The 17,993-nt window shown below is 42.5% G+C and overlaps 2 protein-coding genes across 2 annotated transcripts; both read left to right on the top strand.

Annotated features, from left to right (window-relative positions):
* Positions 1-125: 125 nt before the first annotated feature.
* On the top strand, positions 126-5,419 carry LOC311486349 (BOS complex subunit ncln). The gene is made up of 15 exons (XM_084542160.1): positions 126-737; positions 1,560-1,750; positions 2,283-2,427; positions 2,623-2,720; positions 2,842-2,919; positions 3,060-3,163; positions 3,416-3,504; positions 3,599-3,738; positions 3,836-4,014; positions 4,093-4,180; positions 4,291-4,329; positions 4,555-4,727; positions 4,825-4,878; positions 4,963-5,041; positions 5,147-5,419. Exons 1-15 carry the CDS (start codon positions 599-601, stop codon positions 5,201-5,203), a joined length of 1,653 nt encoding a protein of 550 aa, XP_084398286.1. The 5' UTR covers positions 126-598; the 3' UTR covers positions 5,204-5,419.
* Positions 5,420-8,547: 3,128 nt separating this feature from the next.
* myorg (myogenesis regulating glycosidase) lies at positions 8,548-16,929 on the top strand. The gene is made up of 3 exons (XM_084542608.1): positions 8,548-8,913; positions 10,926-11,293; positions 11,482-16,929. The coding sequence occupies exons 2-3, from the start codon at positions 11,031-11,033 to the stop codon at positions 13,271-13,273; spliced, it is 2,055 nt and encodes a 684-aa protein (XP_084398734.1). The 5' UTR covers positions 8,548-8,913; positions 10,926-11,030; the 3' UTR covers positions 13,274-16,929.
* The last annotated feature ends 1,064 nt before the right edge of the window (positions 16,930-17,993 follow it).

Raw genomic sequence — 17,993 nt, 5'->3', positions numbered from 1 at the left:
CTACTGGATGAAACAGTTTGTCTGCCTCACACACAGAGTCGCTGCTGGTGATGGGCGATTACCTGCTGAAGTGAATGACATTAAAGCCAGGATGGCGAGGGATGGATAGATAAGAGAAGTAGTGAGTGTGAGGGGTAGGGGGTTGGGTTTTTGTGATTAGCCTTGAGCTGATCCCCTGGAAGCAGATGGTGAATGGCGGCTTACCTAGACGCCTCGAATCCCAGGAGTTCACCGTAGTGTGTGTCCACGTTGGAAGCAGTCACACTGAAGTCGAGGAAGACGTAGGAAGAAGGCCCATGAGACAGAACTGAAGGAGGACAGGTGAGGAACATTTCCATCATGAAAATGATACTTTAAGTGCGTAGTTGACTTCATACTTATGGACTAAAACTATAATCGTGAGGAGTGGAAGTGTCCTTATGATTGACCACGTCAGCAGTCTCTAGTAGAGAATAATACCTCATCTTCAGCCACCAATTCTCAACTTACCAGCTCTGGTAAGGGTCCTTAATAAAGGCAAGGTGGACTGGCCTTGTAGGAAGTCTAACCTCAACCTTCCTTCACCAGACTGAAGACTGAGACAACCGGACGTGGCATCATGTTGCTGAGCGTTGCCACCGTTGTGCTGCTGCTGCTGCGTGTACAGTGTCTGCACAGCTCTGCACTTCCAGCCGTGTCCTCCTATGAGTTCACTGCCTATAGGATGCAACAGTACAACCTGGCGCAGCAGAAGTATGGTAAGTTTGGGACTCCTTACCAGAAAAATGTACCGTGACAGACCTGGAAATTAAGTCCCAGCTCAGATAGCGTGTGTTTTTAAGGTGCCAGTCTCAGGATAGGATGGTATTAGAAGAAAAATCTCCTACAGAACTAAGTTCAATATGAGCAAATTGCCTCTGCAGTTGTTTATTGTGGCTTGATTGGATATGAAACTGTGAAATTCAGACTTTTTATGCTAGATTTCAAATGAATCCGTAGAACGAGGGCAGTTTCTCCTTCACCTTATATCTGAGTTCAGAACATGCATTTCTCTCACCACAACAAATCTAAAGCCTATGGTGACTCTAAATGCAACTTGGACATTAGGAACCATCAAAGTCAGACATTAGAGGAGACTAATTTGACTCAGTCAGGAGGTCTGGTACCCTGCTGTTCAATATTCTTCAATAAAGTAAAGGTAGCTGATTCTATTTATTGAAAAGCTGGACAACTTTGTAAAATCCATGTTAAATGCAAATTATTCAAAGCAGAATACACTCACTTGCCATATCTATTATTTTGACAGTGCAGAACTGTAATGTTGAATTCACTCATTTTCACTAGAGAACTGAGAAGTGAGTGTATTTTGCTGTGTATCTTTAAAACTCCATGAGGAGGTGAACAGTCTTGACTGATGATAGTTTCCGTTCACTTTGCCGGTGAGAAGTGACCAGTTTGAAAAAGGTTTTCTGTTTGAAATAAAACGCTGCAGCACAACAGTTCCGTTTTCCTTTTTTCTTTTTTTTTTCCCTTCAAAAAGTTCATATTTCTGTTTAATTCTCCTTGTCTGCTCTGATGAGGTTGCCGTGGAGCCATCGTTGTGGCCGAGGCGCGCTCAGCAGAAGAGCCATCGCTGACCCGCCGCTGCGTCATCATGAAGGTGTCTGACTTCACCACGGAAAAATACCTGCAGGCCCAGAGACAAAACGCTGCTGCCATCCTGATCCTGCTGCCCAAAAATATCTCTGGCCTGCCTCATGACACCGTACAGGTAATCACTTACCATTTTTGGGCTCCAAGACAAGCTCTCTTCTATCCGAGACTATTATGTCTAAGTGCTGTTTGGAACATCACAAATAGAAATGAGAAAGGAAGATATTAGGCAGCCTTGACAAATTTTTGAAATTTCCACCTGAAGACCACAATCCCACAAAATTGAATCTGTAACAGCACTGTAAATAAAAGACACTCTATTATCTTTATTTCCAGGCTAGAGTTAGATCTGAAAAACTGACATCTTTGCTTCCACTAAATCAAAACTGTGAATTCATTTACTGCCTTGTAAGACTGAGTCACTGACTGCTCTAAAAATGTTCATCTGGAACTCTACCAAATAAGATGCAACAGAATGAAATTACAACAACGACTACACCCATTTTAGTCACAGCAGTACTAGGCAGCCTCTAAGAGATGTGGCTGGGTCCCAGTGCCGGAAACTCCAGGGTAGAAGGGCTTTAATCAGTAACATAGTCTTATATTCACCTTGTGAATGTTGTTCCGACAATGACTTGTTTTTCTCTCAGTCCTTTATGGTGACTGAGAGCGAGAGCCTCCAGAAGGAGACCCTCATGCCAGTGTACGTGGCGCCCGAGGATGAACAGCTGCTTTACATGTATGAGGAGGTCAAGCAGGCTGCAGCCACGCGGACCTCATCCATATTCGTCCGGGGTAAGAGGCACAGTGCAGCGTGATTTATGGCTGCACAGTGTGGCGAGTGGGATGGACTGGTTGAAGTATAATTTCAGTGAAAATGACAGATGATTGTGACCAAAAATATGAACATAGAATGAGGAAAAGACTTAACGAGTGAAGAGATCACCACAGACAGAAAATAATGCTGAGCTTTCTGTTGGGTGTTGGCAGTGCTCCGGAGTATGGTCACAGCTACAGCCTTTCAGATCTTAGTGAGCAACAACGCCGCTATAAAGGCCATCACTGAGAATGCTATAGTCACACTGGAGGTGAGTGCAGGATTAAAAACTTTCTCTAGCCGCGTAGAAGAGTGAAAACCTTGAACAATGTCAGTTGTGATTGCTCCTCAGTTGCGCCATATATGAGATAGTGTGGTGATGTTTATTTCAGGGAGTGCTTGCTGGAGTGGGAGAGGATGCACCCACCATCGTCATCACTGCCCACTATGACTCCTATGGGCTGGCCCCGGTGAGTCATACGCCTCATTTAGAGGTGTAAGTTTCCAAACTTCCAACCCGTTAAGGTGTTTGATCCATTCCCCTCTTAAAATGTCAGCACTTACACTATAATTGTGCGCTCATGCACTGGTATGTTTGTTTGTAACACAGTGGCTGTCATATGGAGCAGACTCTAATGGCAGTGGAGTCGTCATCTTGCTGGAGCTGGCACGTCTCTTCCAGAAACTTTACAGTAACCCCAGCACCAGGCCACAGTGAGTTTAGATCATTTTAACAGACCAAAGCATATATGACTTGATCTATATGTCGTCCTACAGAAGAGTTGTAAATAAATGATGTGAGCTTGAAGTTCTGTGAGGGTGGCTTTGGATGAAAAGTCAACGGTGCAAGATAATTATTCGAATACACAAACATTTTTTTTTTGTTATTACCTTAGTGAAAATGAAACTAACTGGAGCTAGAAGCTAAAATTTTTGACTGCTCTAAGAGTTTTCTCTGCATTTCAGATATCATTTGATGTTCTCCTTGACCGGAGGAGGAAAATACAACTTCTTTGGCACAAAGAGGTGGATTGAAGAGAATCTCGACCATGCTGGTGAGCTATTTAGCTATGCGGCCCGCTGAACGTGTGGAATGTGTCCTGTGTGTGCTAATATGACTTTTGTTTAAGCCAAACATTATCCCTCCAGAGACCAGCCTGCTCCACGACAATGTGGCATTTGTTCTGTGTTTGGACACGGTGGCCAACGGCGATGAACTGTACATGCATGTGTCCCGGCCTCCTAAGCCTGACACTCCCATGCACTCTTTCATTCAACAGCTGGAGGAGGTAACCGGCTTTACTGCTACCACATGTATGCAAATATGAACATGCCTGGTCAGTCTCAGAGGCCTTGTGTGCTTATGTTTCTCTGTTTGTCCTCCAGGTGGTTTCTTCCAGATTTCCATGGGTGAAGGTGGGACTGGTTCACAAGAAGATCAATCTTGTGGAGTCAACAGTGGCGTGGGAGCATGAGCGCTACAGCTTACGCAGGATCCAGGGCTTCACTCTGTCTCATCTGGAAGATCCTAAATCCGAGCTGCGTGGCTCTATACTTGACACAGTGTGGGTTCTCAAGTTTGTTTATGGCTATGTTAAGTGTTTGTTCTCCTTGAACGGCAAGTTTATTTATTTACCTCTTAGGTCCCAAGTGGATCTCAGGAAGCTGAAGCGTAACGGCATCACCGTAGCCGAAGCTCTGGCCCGGTACATGTACAATCTCTCCGACAAGGTAAATGAAAGCACGATATACTGTAAATTCATGGAGACCGAAACTGTGCATCCATAATTTGATCTGTTTTTATGACATGATAATGTGTGAACTCTGTTATTTTTGACAAGGGTTCACCAAAGGATGTCCAGGTTTTCAGGGGCCAACTGGTATGTTTATGCAGATTTTTACCAACATCCACAGAAAAATGCTGACCTCTGGTGTTCATTTATAGTCATTACACAGTGTTTGTGTCTTAAGAAAAAATCAAGTACTATTTATTAAAACATGTTTGGAGCATAAATGGTTTAAAGTATAAACATATATATAATATAAAGTATAAATATATGATGACATCCTCCTTTTCAAACCCCCCATCTCTATCCTTCCTGCAGGACTTCCAAGATGGCCGCATCTCCAGCTTGATGTCCTTTTTGACGTCGGTCCCTCGGGCCGCCCAGCTGCTGGATAAAGAACCCAGTCACATCCTGCTGGTCAACTCACTGGAGCACGAATTCAAACGTTACCTGCAGCAAGTCCACAGGCACACCTTCAGACAGGACAAGAGGTGCCACATGCACCAGTAGTTCAATTAGAAAAAAACAAACAATGCTGTGCAAAGCCTTCCCACAAGGAAGAGTGATTAATTATATTTCTTCAAACAGGGATCCTGACATCACCTTTTTTGATCAAATGAACCAACCGATAGTGATGTACAGGTAAACAGTTGTGTTTTCATATGATTGTGCACATGTTAAATTAAATCAAAAGACATTTGGACACTGATGCACATTTTCTTTCAGAGTCAAACCTGCTGCCTTTGACCTCTTCCTCGGTGGCTGCATTGCTGCTTATTTAGGGATTGTTTACTACGCAATCCAGGTTTGTTTGTGCACTCTTATATAATTTCCATAGACACTGCAAACACCCCTCCACATTTATAAATGAAAAAGTTGATATGTCAGACTTGTTTTTTCTCTTTCACAGAATTTTGGCTATCTCTATACAAAACTGAAAGTAGCAGTGAAATCCAAGCACCAGTAAACACTGCAAGACTACTGCAAGACTACGAACACTGAGTCCATTTGCAAGGCGCTTTGAAGTCTGCACATGTTGGCCTTTTTTCTACATCGGGTGTGCGGAACATAAAAGCAATGCAACATGAATTTTCTCACAAGGATCGATATGCATCTCCCATAAAGTACGTGTTTGCTTTGAAATGTGTATTAGTCTCATGATATTTGTACCTTTGGATATACATAAAGTCACTGCACTGTGAAAAGAAATGTTTGTTATTTGTGAACAAGAGAGGGAAAAAAAAAGGAAGGAGTTTTGCTTTGTGTCAAAGCCGGGTACACAAGCCACAGCTTGGATCTGATTTGAGGACCTGTGAAGGAGATTCCTGCCACATCATTACTATGATTCCCCACGTCCTCTGCTCTGCATCGGCTGACATGGATTTGACTGGGCTTCACACGGCTGTCAAACGAAGGCCAACCACTGCAGTGGATGAACAGCCAGTTCCTGTCACAGATAACTCAGTGAGTGCGCTGGAGACACAAAGGCACCCTACAGCGCTTGGTGAATTATTAATGCTTATGTGGCATGCTGACAGTGAGTAGAGGTGATGGTGGGTGGCGGTGGGAGATTCTTAGAAGTCCCATTGCTTCGCTGGTTAGTTCCAGCTCTGCACATCTGATAAGAATGAGTCCGTTTTAGCAACAAGGCCGCTAAACAGCCCGGAGCAGAGCCTCAGTGTTTGAGATCACTCCTGGCTCCTTTGTGAGCACCTATGGGAGGGAAGTAGGTCATGGGCAGTGACCCCAGGTATGTGTGTCTCTGCAGGGGGCTTGTAGCTTAGGAGGATTAGTGACCCAGTGCTCAGGTAGCACAAAAGGTTGTTCTGCTTCAGCAAGTATATAAATACAGAGTCGATTCATCACAATATCTTATGGTCAAACAAATTTGTATCCGTTTGCCAGCGGACAAGGATCCCTACATGATTTATAGCTACTCATGCAGGAGAAATCCCATGTTGTGATACGTTAAGAATAGAATGAATAAAATATATCAGTGAAATGGGTGGCATGCACAAATCAGCAACAATAAACACAACACATGCTGGATAATAAAAAACAAACAAAAAGAAAAAAGACAGGAGACACACTGATATGAAGGGAGGGGTGGAGCTAACAGGTAAAAGGGGAGGAGAAGGATGCTGAACGACTTTCAGGCAGGCTGGAGGAGAGCAGTGGAAAAACAATAAGGCAGTAAGTGAAGATGGCTCCCCAGCTCTACATCACCATGTACAAGGAGCAGTTTGGCTCCCCGGGCCGAGCGAAACGAGCACAACTTCGACCAACCTCCGCCCACCGCAGGAACAACCCCCAGCCCCGGCCGGTAAGATCCACAGAATTGTGCACCAAGGAATTACATATGATGTGCAAAAATGTTTTTTTTTATTTTTTTTTTAATCAAGCTACAAATATGGAAGTGGTACTCCTTCACTCCATATAATTGTGCAAAATATAATATATGGTGAGTTAAGTTCAGGCAGGACCGACTGGTGTCCACTGATCTTCATTATGCCATACTGAGATGTCTTATGCTAATTGGCGGCTTGTTGTTTACATTTTGCTGTGCATGGTGAAAGCTATACGCCATCTATTATTCATTACTTCCACAATGCCTGTTTATTCATCCAGGATTAAACAGAGCTAAGAGTGGCATGTAATCACCCTGCTGTAAAGAAAAAAAAAAACCAACAAAACAAAACACTAATGCAGGGAAGAGGTGACATTAACACATTAATAGATGCAAAATCTGGCAGGTTGCACAACAGTTTGTCACATTTCTTTTTTTTTTCTTGTGTGTATTACAATAATAAAACAGAGAAAGCCATTCGAGATAATGTTGTTTGTTTATATTTTTTAATCCTTACTATTCTGGTGTGCAATACGAATTATGGGAGGAATCGTCTCAGACAAGTTCTAGTTGATTAGAATAAAGACACAAACTACTGTATAATACATTTGCTGTCCAATCTTTACCTGTGAGCTACTATATACAGTCCATTTAAAGAGAAATCTAGTGGAAGTGTGCGCTTTTTCCTTGCCTCCCCAGGACTTTCTGTTTCCCCGAAGTCTTCAGTCCAACTACAGGTCCACCCGCGCACCGCCGCCTCCCTTGCCCCCCGTGGACACTGGCCGTCCTCTTTTCCCCCCTGTCAGACATTTGTCATTTCATAGTCCTGTTGCAACTTGTCCTGACAACTCTCTAAACACAGTGAATGCAGGCAAACCTCAGCACATGCCCCCTGTCAACTCGTCGGCACGACAAGCTCTGCCCTCTGCTGACACACTTCAGAAACTACAGCTGAAGGAGCCTCCTGCTCAGCTCCAGGACAACCCTCTGAGGTAGTTATTAACCAGCTCACGCTGTGGTCCAAAGCTAACTATGATACACATAGATACAGAGTGATTCTCTTTGCAGGGGAATGGATTATCAGAGGAATGTCCATCCACTCTCAGCACAGCAAATCAGGTAAGCATGACCTTTGACCTCTACTTGTAACCCCTGAGCTATGACTGACTATCATTATGATTTTACATAATTAGAATTGTTTTTGACAGGCAACATGCAGGTGCTCACCTTCAAAGAAGACCTCAAACTAGCAATCCTCCTCACCACTTTTCACGGACGCATCATCAGAGGTGTTGTTCCAACAGCACTCTGGATTACAGGTTCATATTCACTTCCACGTCTCGTGAATTTCTGTGCCATCGGTAACTTCTTTCCTTGAAGTCTAATGTTTGCTCCTGTGGTTTCTCAACAGCGGCTGCTACAGCTGCTTCCATGTGGTGAAGCCCTACCAAGCTGGACATTACATCATACACCCGGAGTTTGTGTCTGAATGCCTGTATTAGGACTGCAGGAGCACTGGCTTCCAAAGCAGGGACCCAAGACCTGCAGGGGGTGCTTGAGGGCACCTGCAGGAAGCTGGCATAATGTGGGATAGTTAAGCATTCTTCAATTCTCTGCTAATTAACCCAGTGAGACAAAGTGTAAAGAGTGAATAATGTGATCCTCACCACTGTTATCGCCTTGAGAAACTTTTACAGTTTAGTACTAAATCAGCAGCAAAGATCCTTCCACAGAGGGCTTGTGATGATCAAACTGAACGAGGCCCCAATGTGCCGTCTGTGACATTAAAATTTTAATCTACTGTTAGAGAGATCATTCGCCGCATGTGATAAAAGGAATGATTGGTTGCACGTTTGATAGATTAAAAGAGAAACACTGCAATTAAACTTGACTCACAGACTAATTTTGAAATCATTTTGTTTTCAGACACATTCCTCTTTTTATTCCGTAATCAGTTATATGTATGGAGGAGATTGATCAGTAAAGTATCTATCAAGAATAAATCACATTGTCAGAATGATTTCAGGAGAAGAGTACAAAATATTTTATTCCAACTTTATGGTGGACAGTTATATATGAAGTCATTTAAATGTCACAGGTAGATGTCAGCTCCACATAGCTCATTCACCTCTCTCTATACAATGTGACGTGTGAACTATTTCTGCAAAGTTCTTGATGCTTTTGTCACCGGACTACATTTCCCTTGCGTTTGTGGGCGTGGACAAGGCGGATACGCAACAACACGCTGTGGTTCCTCTCTCGCTCCTTTTCTGTGAACTGTGGCAAACAAGTTGTACTTTGGTCCGCTAAGGGAACAGCGCTGCTGATCGGTAGGTGAAAACAATGTTGTTGTTTTTTTATAAATCAGAGAGAGAACTAAATGTGCAAAAGGGATCATTAAACCGCACATGCAGTGAGCGTTACTTCTCCTTCGTTAACTTTCTCGCACCACCCACCAAGGCGCAAAACAACAACTGTTTTCTATACATCGCAGCAGCATGCATGCGTTGGGGACGTGGTTGAAAATATACATTATTTTAATCACAGTTATTAGAATTGTGTTTGCCTTTGTGCCCTGTTGCTATTTCTAGTGCATTCAAGTGTCAGAGCCAAAAAAATAACTGTGATCAGCACTCTGCAACAAGCCACGTACGCGCACACAAACGCACGCAGGCACAGACACTCTTTTACGGAGATAGTGAGACTTTCTCAGAGATCTGATCTGCCTGAGTGAATCAGCACTTCTATGTTTATTTTTTTAACGCAAGGACAGATAGTGAAACGGCTGAAACGGCAGATAAGCCCTCCCATGATCACGGCATAAACAAAGAAGTGAATCATTCTCGAAATTTTCTGCTTTCCATCGACCTTCAGTGAGAAAGAAGACCCTAAAAACTAAGGCAACTTTAATTTGATTTGTGTGAACGAGTTATAATTCGAACTGAAACAAGTAATCCGTTGAAGTAGGCGCAGAAAAATATTTGGATAATAACTTTTTTTTGGTCTATATTAAATGTACAGTAAGTTATTGCCTCACTGTTAGGCTTTTCTTTCTGGTGTTTTTTGTAAAAAGAACTAAAATAGATGGTTAACTGTTAATTTTTAATTTTAGCAAGAAAACATTGGCTACGCACTTGAATATATTTGTTTAATAAATGAAATAACTGTGTTTTTGACTGTTGGTTGATCAGAAAATATACAATTTTCTGGCTTTTTAAAGACAAACAATAATTTGCAGCATAATTTTTAATGATTTAAAAATGCAAAATCTGTCTTTGCTTCTTTTCCATTTAAAATAAAAAGATTTTTTTAAAAAAAGAAAGAAATAGATTTAATATAGTGTAGGTCATATTATTACTTTCCTGGTCAGTTTCTTCTTTACCAGAGTTCAGCAGACTGAGTCGATCTCTAAGGAACCAGCAGTTAGTTCACTGTTAATTAATGGTGGTCTTATGTTATCACTCCTGTTGTTGGGGGAAATCTATACTAAGGGTGGTTGAACACAGAATTAGTCAATTAGACTTCTAATTAATAGCCAGCATTTATTTATTATTTTTTTTTATTTATTATAATCGACCCTTACTGCCGGGGCAGAGCACAAGGGTCAGTTGCTATGAGGACTGGTCGGCAAACGGGGAAAGCTGGAGAGGACTGAACTCTCCCCGCTCTGCTGTGCGCTCTAATCTAATCTTTTCTCATTAGTCAAAGCCACAATAACTAGCGTCAACCAGTCAATTACCCATTTCCTGGGAGGTACAGTGGAGCGAGCGTGCAACAGAAATGTGTTGTCAAACTGGGATAGAAAGACCCAGATTACTTCTAGTTTTAGTTAGTAAGGCTTGACAGAGCTCAACGTTTAGTATTCTTTCCTCAACATCCTGGCATTGGCAGAGGTTTAAGGCCAAAATCCCCTTTTTCTGCTTCTCTACTTCCTTACATACAAATAAGTCTTCTTTCACTTGGACTCATATGTTAGAATTACTGCTGGGAACATCCAGTTTACCTTTTACTGGGTACTTGGCAGTGGATTTGACTGGTTAAATCACAAACACATCTTTGGAGTGTATGTCCTGACAGTGGAGTACCTTTCACTGCTGTGCATGACTTTGTTCAGCAATGCAGTCTTCAAACTGACTGCGAAACAAGAAAGACAGGCCTTTCCTGGATTGTTAGAATAATATATTCTGATTATTCTGTACAAAAGCTCAGATAATCGTTATGTTTTATTCACATTTTTCCTAAATCCTGCATCAATGTGCAATACGCAAATATTGTATGGAGACCTCAACACTACTTATTCAAAGTTTGTTATCCTATTCTCATGACAGGCGAGGAAAAACAGCCGTGACATCCGAGACACTGTCCCGACGAGAGAAGCTCCTTGCTAAACCTCTTGATGATCTGTGGAACATCAACCATTGGATTTTCCCACTGAACAGCACAAGTCATGTACCAAGTAGTGCCAGGGGGAGCAGGGGGCACAATTACAGATGTCATCCCCAAGCAGAAACACAGCAAGGACACTCGACCCTTGGTTGGAGCTGGAGTAATCGGTCTGGTGCTGGTGATTGCAGCCGTGACTGCGTGGTGTTATTACATAGCCTCCCTACGAAAGGCTGAGCTGCTTAAGACCCAGCTGCTGGATCTGAATAAAGATGGCTACATTATCCGCAACCAAGGAGGGTCTATTGTTTTCAGAATGGATTTCAGGTTGGTATTTTTGGGTCATCATTGAAATTTGATAAATTCATTTTCATAATGATTTTACATGCATTGGTAAATTAAAAAGAAAATGTACAAATGCTTGTTTTAAACATTTCTTGAACATTTTTGTCATGTGACAGGATTGTGAAGTTGAGAGCATGAATGGAAATGTGATTATTTTCAAATCTTGGCAGGTCTGGGACCCTTGATTTGGATTCCTGCTCTAAAGAAGGGGAGATTCTGAGCTGTGGACGCACCACTGACAGAAAACTAAACTTCTTCATTATGACGGTGCGACCCAAGGACACTGTGCAATGCTACCGTGTGCGTTGGGAGGAGTTGGTTCCTGACATTCCTGTTGAGCATGCCATGACGTACAAGTTTGCACACTGGTATGGCGGTGCAGTGTCAGCAATTCAGCACTGGCCTATTTCTCTTTCTGGTCAACAGGCTCCCAAACCCTTTGTCACTAGTGACATCTACTCAAACCGCAATGAATTTGGTGGAATTTTGGAGAGTTACTGGCTTTCATCCAACGCTACTGCCATTAAGATCAATAATTCTGTGCCCTTCCACCTGGGGTGGAATGACACGGAAAAGACCATGTACTTCCAGGCGCGTTACAATGATAGTCCCTTTAAGCCAAACCCAGGAGAGGCACCATACGCTGAGCTTAGCTACAGAGTTTGTGTGGGCTTGGACGTGACCTCCATGCACAAGTACATGGTCCGCAGATACTTCAACAAACCAAACAAAGTGCCTGCCAAAGTCATGTTTCGCCATCCTATTTGGTCGACTTGGGCATTACATAAAACTGACATTGACCAAGAAAAACTGTTGGCGTATGCTGCCAACATCCGCAAACATAACTTCAACTGCAGCCACTTAGAGCTAGATGATCGCTACACCAGCCGCTACGGGGATTTTGAGTTTGACCCAATAAAGTTCCCCAATGCCTCGGAAATGTTCCAAAAGTTAAAATCAGATGGATTTCTGGTGTCTCTTTGGATTCATCCTTTTGTGAACTATGAGTCAGATAACTTCCATACATGTGTAGAGAGGGGGCTGTTCGTAAGAGAGCCCACGGGGCGGCTGCCGGCTTTGGTGCGTTGGTGGAATGGCATCGGTGGCATTTTGGACTTCACAAACCCAGAAGCCCGTGATTGGTTTTCCTCCCAGCTACGTTCTCTGCGCTCCAGGTACGGGGTGTCCTCTTTTAAATTTGATGCAGGGGAAACCAACTACTTACCATGGAAATTTAGTACTAAGACTCCCATTCGGGATCCAAGTTTTTTCACAAGACGTTACACGGAAATGGCTATTCCTTACAATGATAGAGCCGAGCTGCGCAGTGGTTACCAGTCCCAGAACATATCTTGTTTCTTCAGACCAATTGACAGAGACTCCGTGTGGGGATATGAACTGGGTCTCAAATCTCTTATTCCCACAGTGCTCACCATCAGCATTCTGGGCTATCAGTTCATTCTACCAGACATGATCGGAGGGAATGCCTATCTGAACCGCACAGATGGAAATCGCGTGCTACCTGATCGGGAACTCTATATCCGGTGGTTGGAGCTGTCAGCCTTCATGCCCTCCATGCAGTTCTCTATTCCACCATGGGAGTACGACAACGAGGTGGTTGAAATTGCTCGGAAATACACAGCCCTCCATGAAAGTATTGTGGCACCACGGGTCCTGGAGCTGGCTGGTGAGGTGCTGGACACAGGGGACCCAATCATACGCCCCTTGTGGTGGATTGCCACAGGTGATGAGACGGCCTATAAAATTGACTCCCAGTTCCTGATTGGGGATGACCTCATGGTAGCCCCAGTTTTAGAGCCTGGAAAGCAAGAACGCGACATCTATCTCCCTGCTGGCCACTGGAAAAGCTACAAGGGGGAGAGATTTGATATCAAGGAGCCGCTGCACCTCACAGACTACCCTGTGGATCTGGATGAAATCGCCTACTTTGTCTGGGTGTAGAGAGAATGAACCGACAGACTTACCTATGCTCCAAATTGCCTGTGTGACACACTTCACAATAATTCTTTTTTGGACACTAGAAACCTTACACAAAAAGGTTTATTCAAAGAAAAACTGTCCTGGAAGAAAATACAGAACATTTTAAGGGAATTAAAATTTTAACAGCACATCGCTTCACACATTTCATCACCCAGTAACGCTCAAAACCTCATCTTAATTGTTTGTTACAGTTTTCATTTCATTTCAGCTAATGAATGCTGCATATTCTGTATCTTTTGACAGTTTTATTGAAACATAGGTGAGTGTCTTTTAAAGTGAGACACTATATAACTTGTGCTGACTGACAATTATGGGTTACTTAAGGGTAATACAACAGCAGAGAAGAGTCATTGTTGATTGCACAGCAGTATCTGTGTGACATTAGCTAACAATGGTCATCATAGCTGCTGGTCATACCAGGCTTTTTAGAAGTTACTTTGCTTTTCTTTAAAGTCGCATATTTACACAAAGGGAATATACTATACAAACTGTGAACCAAGGTATCGTTTCCTGTGTCTGCCGTGAATTTGTTATATTTTTGAGTCTTACGGCACTTCGAATGTCACCTTAAGCCAAACAGACGGTACTGTGGGAGGACAACTGAAAGCTTGTCATTACTGCCATTAAGCAGATAGTAGGCAGCATAAAAACTTGGGATATCCCACCTTCCTATGTCACTAATGGCTGTTTTTCTGCTCGGCACGTGTTCAGGAAGTCGGTTTTTATGCCTGACTTGTCAGGATGAATGTTTAAGGCTTAATCATTACAAACTGCATGTGCTCTCGTTTTGTGTCAACTCACCCTGCTCTTGCTCAGGTAACTGCTTTCTCAGGCCCTGGTGTGTTTGAAGTGTCTGGTAACTATTTTTAATGCTTTGCTGACTCTGAATGCAACAAAACTGTCTTATACATACATTGACCACCACGTCCAAAAACATTCACAAAAAAGCAAACATTTTTGTGGCTTTTTTGTTCTTTTGAATTTTAGAGAAAAAAAATGTACACTGATCAGTCACAACATTATGACCATTGATAGGAGAAGTGAATAACCTTGATCATCTTGTGATGTCCTGTTGTCCTGGGAAACTTGTGGATGTTACTTAGACATGTAGCATCCACCTAGACCAGACCAGGCACCCCCACCCCATAGCAATGACGCTCCTTGATGGCAGCAGCCATCCCCAGCAGGATGCAGCCTGACACAGACACACACACAAACGCTTTAGGAACAACTCACAAAACATGAAGAACAGCACAAGGTGTTGACCTGGCCTCCAAATTCACTCGATCCCAAACTGATCAAGTATCTGTGGGATGATCCACAGAGGCCCCTCCCCTCAACCCATAGGACCCAAAGGCCCCCACTAACAACATTCACAGGACACCCTCAGAAGGCCCATGTCCATTCTCTGATGAGTCACAACAGTATTAGTAAGGTGGTCATAATGTTATGCCTGATCGGTGTATAGCTAACATTAACTGGTACAGTGTTTTTTTGTTTTTTTTTGTCAGTTCGGGTTTTGGTAATGTGAATGTTTTACTGTGATGATATGCCTTAGTGCCATTTGTTGATAAGTACTGCCATGTTTTGCCATTATTTAATTTTTTTGCAATTAATATTGATTGTTATGTGATGGTTTGGTTGGTTTTCTCTATATGGAGTAAGGTAAGCTTTTATTTAATGTTAACTACAAATGTGTGAATTTTCCCCCACTTTTCTACGTCAGAGTACATCATAGAAAATCATCCAGAGGTGATATAGATCTTCTCTCAAATTAGGGTTGAAGCAGCAAGTACATTCAATTACAGTATGCATAGAGAAGCCAATAATAATAGTAGTAACGTGGGTCATCCTTGTTTGTCGTGCAAATTTTAGCAGCATTTTAAAATCTTTCTGACCTCCAAAAGATACTCCATACATATTAATAAATATCTAAATTACATCCACGTATGATGGTGGATTCTAATGACATGTAAAATGAAGAAGATAGTATGTAAGTAAGGCTGAGATATAATTGTGCAGTTTCACCATTTGAAAAATATTTATGTTTTCTGGTTTTGACCCACTACGCAGCCTCATGTGGACTCATGCCTTGAGCTTCAGGGTTTCATTTGTGAGTTCTCACTTAGATTCATCACAACAACACTACCTATTTATAGCAGTTCTCACTTAGCATCTGGGCCAGGCCAATCTCTAAGGCTATTTCTGTCCCAGGCTGTCTTGCTTTATGACAAGATGGAGAGGTTGAATCTTGGACTTATTTGTTTTTTTGTTTTTTTGTCTCCTTTGACCCGGTATGTGCTATTTGCTATCATAAGCTACGATGCATTTCAAAGTCCATATTTGATTTCGCTTTGTAGATGAACGTGTTAAAAGAAACGAAGTCTGACTTTGCTTGTGATCATTTTTGCAGTGCCTAATAATTTGCATTACTCAGTAATCTTCGTTTTATAAAACCTGTACATTTGCTACAAGCCGACAAGTGATTTGAAATCCTCCAAGATCACTGTAACTTCTGCTTTTTGCACACAACAAAAATAAATAAAAAAAGTTTTAAAGAGAAATGGATGTGAAATAGGTCAGTAAGCAGACCATGCAATCAGGGAGCCAGTTACAACCTATAACCTCTTATGAGTCTGCGGCACATGAAAACTAATGCGCCAATCAGTTCGGTATTGAAAGAGGCACACTTGAGGGACTTAGACAACTTTTTTGATACCTGGCTCATCACGGGGCAATAATGACAAGGTGATGAAACAATTGCGCGGGTTATTTGGAGGCTGTGTTCCGATCAATAAATCATCTGGCGGTTCATGATGTGAGGCCAAAGAGCGAGTGATATAAAAGTGCACGGCCAGGCATCAAGAATAAAGATAAACTTACTACAGCAGGAGACAGTAGCAGCAATATTTATTACAATTACGGCAATAAACGTGTTTGTCCTTTCTGAGGTTCAGGTGGCCCGGCATCTCCATGCCTCAGAGCTAAAGTCAATCTTTCACGTGTTTGGGGAATTTATTCCATTTCGCAGCAGCAGCAGCAGCAGGATATGCGTCAGAACTGCTTTACTTTATTTGCCAATGTCTCATCTGTCTTCAAAATTGATCTAGACTTGCAGCCTGTGCGGGGAGGACATACATTCATTGATTAGCTGTCTCTCTGTTGCTGGGATCAATATTATTTGTCTGTGTGCCTTCTGCAATCATATTGTTTGGTTCTGCCCATCTTTTTCATGTGAACAAATAATTTATGTAAGATCTTTAGAGGCTTTAGGAGGATCGGGGAGATTTCTGAGAGAAGGAGTGAAAGAGACACGTGAAGATGGTTATATGCCAAAACAATAGCTGCTTGATCCTTCATATTATCACCTAGTTCAACATGCAGGGGGACACATACTTACTGATTCCACAATGTACAGATGTATTTATTCAAATGTGAAAAAGAAACTACATATTTACCTTTTGTTCATAAGGGTAATAGGAACGTTCAGTGTCTGCTTGTTCATGCTGTTCTACAGATATCCTGAAGGGTGCAGTGTAGCTTCACCGATGAACACTTTAGCTGGCATGTCACTGGACCGTCGTCCAGATGTTGCACACACACACACGCACACCAAGCAGGACACAAAACTGGCAGAGCGCTCCCCTTCTTCCTTCTCCACCTGTGAGCCCACCTGTGTGTCCATCTGCGGAGGAGAGACGCCAGTTGTTCTGGTGAGGAGCCAGTGTGTCTCAAGTACCTTCCCATATCCTCAATGAGAGACTTCCGTGCTGTCTGTCCTGCACAGTGTGAGGCATATATATTAAACAGAGAATGGTGCTCTGAACAACAAGCTCACAAACATTTCTGACTTACAAAAGCATTAAGGTGTGGTAACATTTTAAACATTCTCTTGTCACTGTCTCTAATTGTTGAGAAACTGGTTTTCTTTTGAGAGGAAGAATCCATCTAGAATCCAAACTAAAACAGACGACAAACGATGACAGATAAGCTTACAACTTTCTGGCTCCTCTGAGCTAAATGTGGAATGAGCATTTATCCTAGATGACCACAGGGGAAATAAAACCTCACGGCCATCCCTCGTGTGAAGTGAGAATCTTTGTCCTTAACCCAAGATTTTCTCTCCGTAACCAGAATGACCTCGCATCTGGTGCAGCCACGGCTTGTCTGACAGGAATATGTCTGTCCTCGCTAGGTAACAAATGAACCCAACACCCCAGAGACCGGTCTCGCATCTGTTTATCTTTTTCACCTGTCTGTTCAGTGCACTGCGTCAGGCTGACACTCCTCCTCAGCCTTTGTGGATTTCAGAGCCTGCCTCTGGCATTACAAGAACATAGTCAGAGCTGGACTTGCAGCAACATTTGTTGACTTCAGGACAGAGTGTGATAGTTTAGTCTGTAAGTCCACTTATGTATAACTATAATATGTCGAGAACCGCAGTGGTTCTCACTATTTCAGCTTTCTGTGGTAGTTTTATACTTTGTCTTATTTATTATCTCAATTCGGATTAATTAGTCAATCGACAGAGCAATAACTGGCAAATGTTCTGTTAAGTGATTGTTTAAATCCTTTTTCAAGACCGAAAGTGAGGATCTTCTTTCTTTTTTTCTGCCACAAATTAAACATCATGCAGTTGGCTGACGTCACCTTGAGCCTTAGGACATTATTGAGATTACTG

Source organism: Chelon labrosus (assembly GCF_963514085.1).
Source record: "Chelon labrosus genome assembly, chromosome: 4".
Lineage (NCBI taxonomy): Eukaryota > Metazoa > Chordata > Actinopteri > Mugiliformes > Mugilidae > Chelon > Chelon labrosus.
Note: the sequence above shows the minus strand (reverse complement) of the source record. Positions and strands in the feature narration are given on the sequence as shown.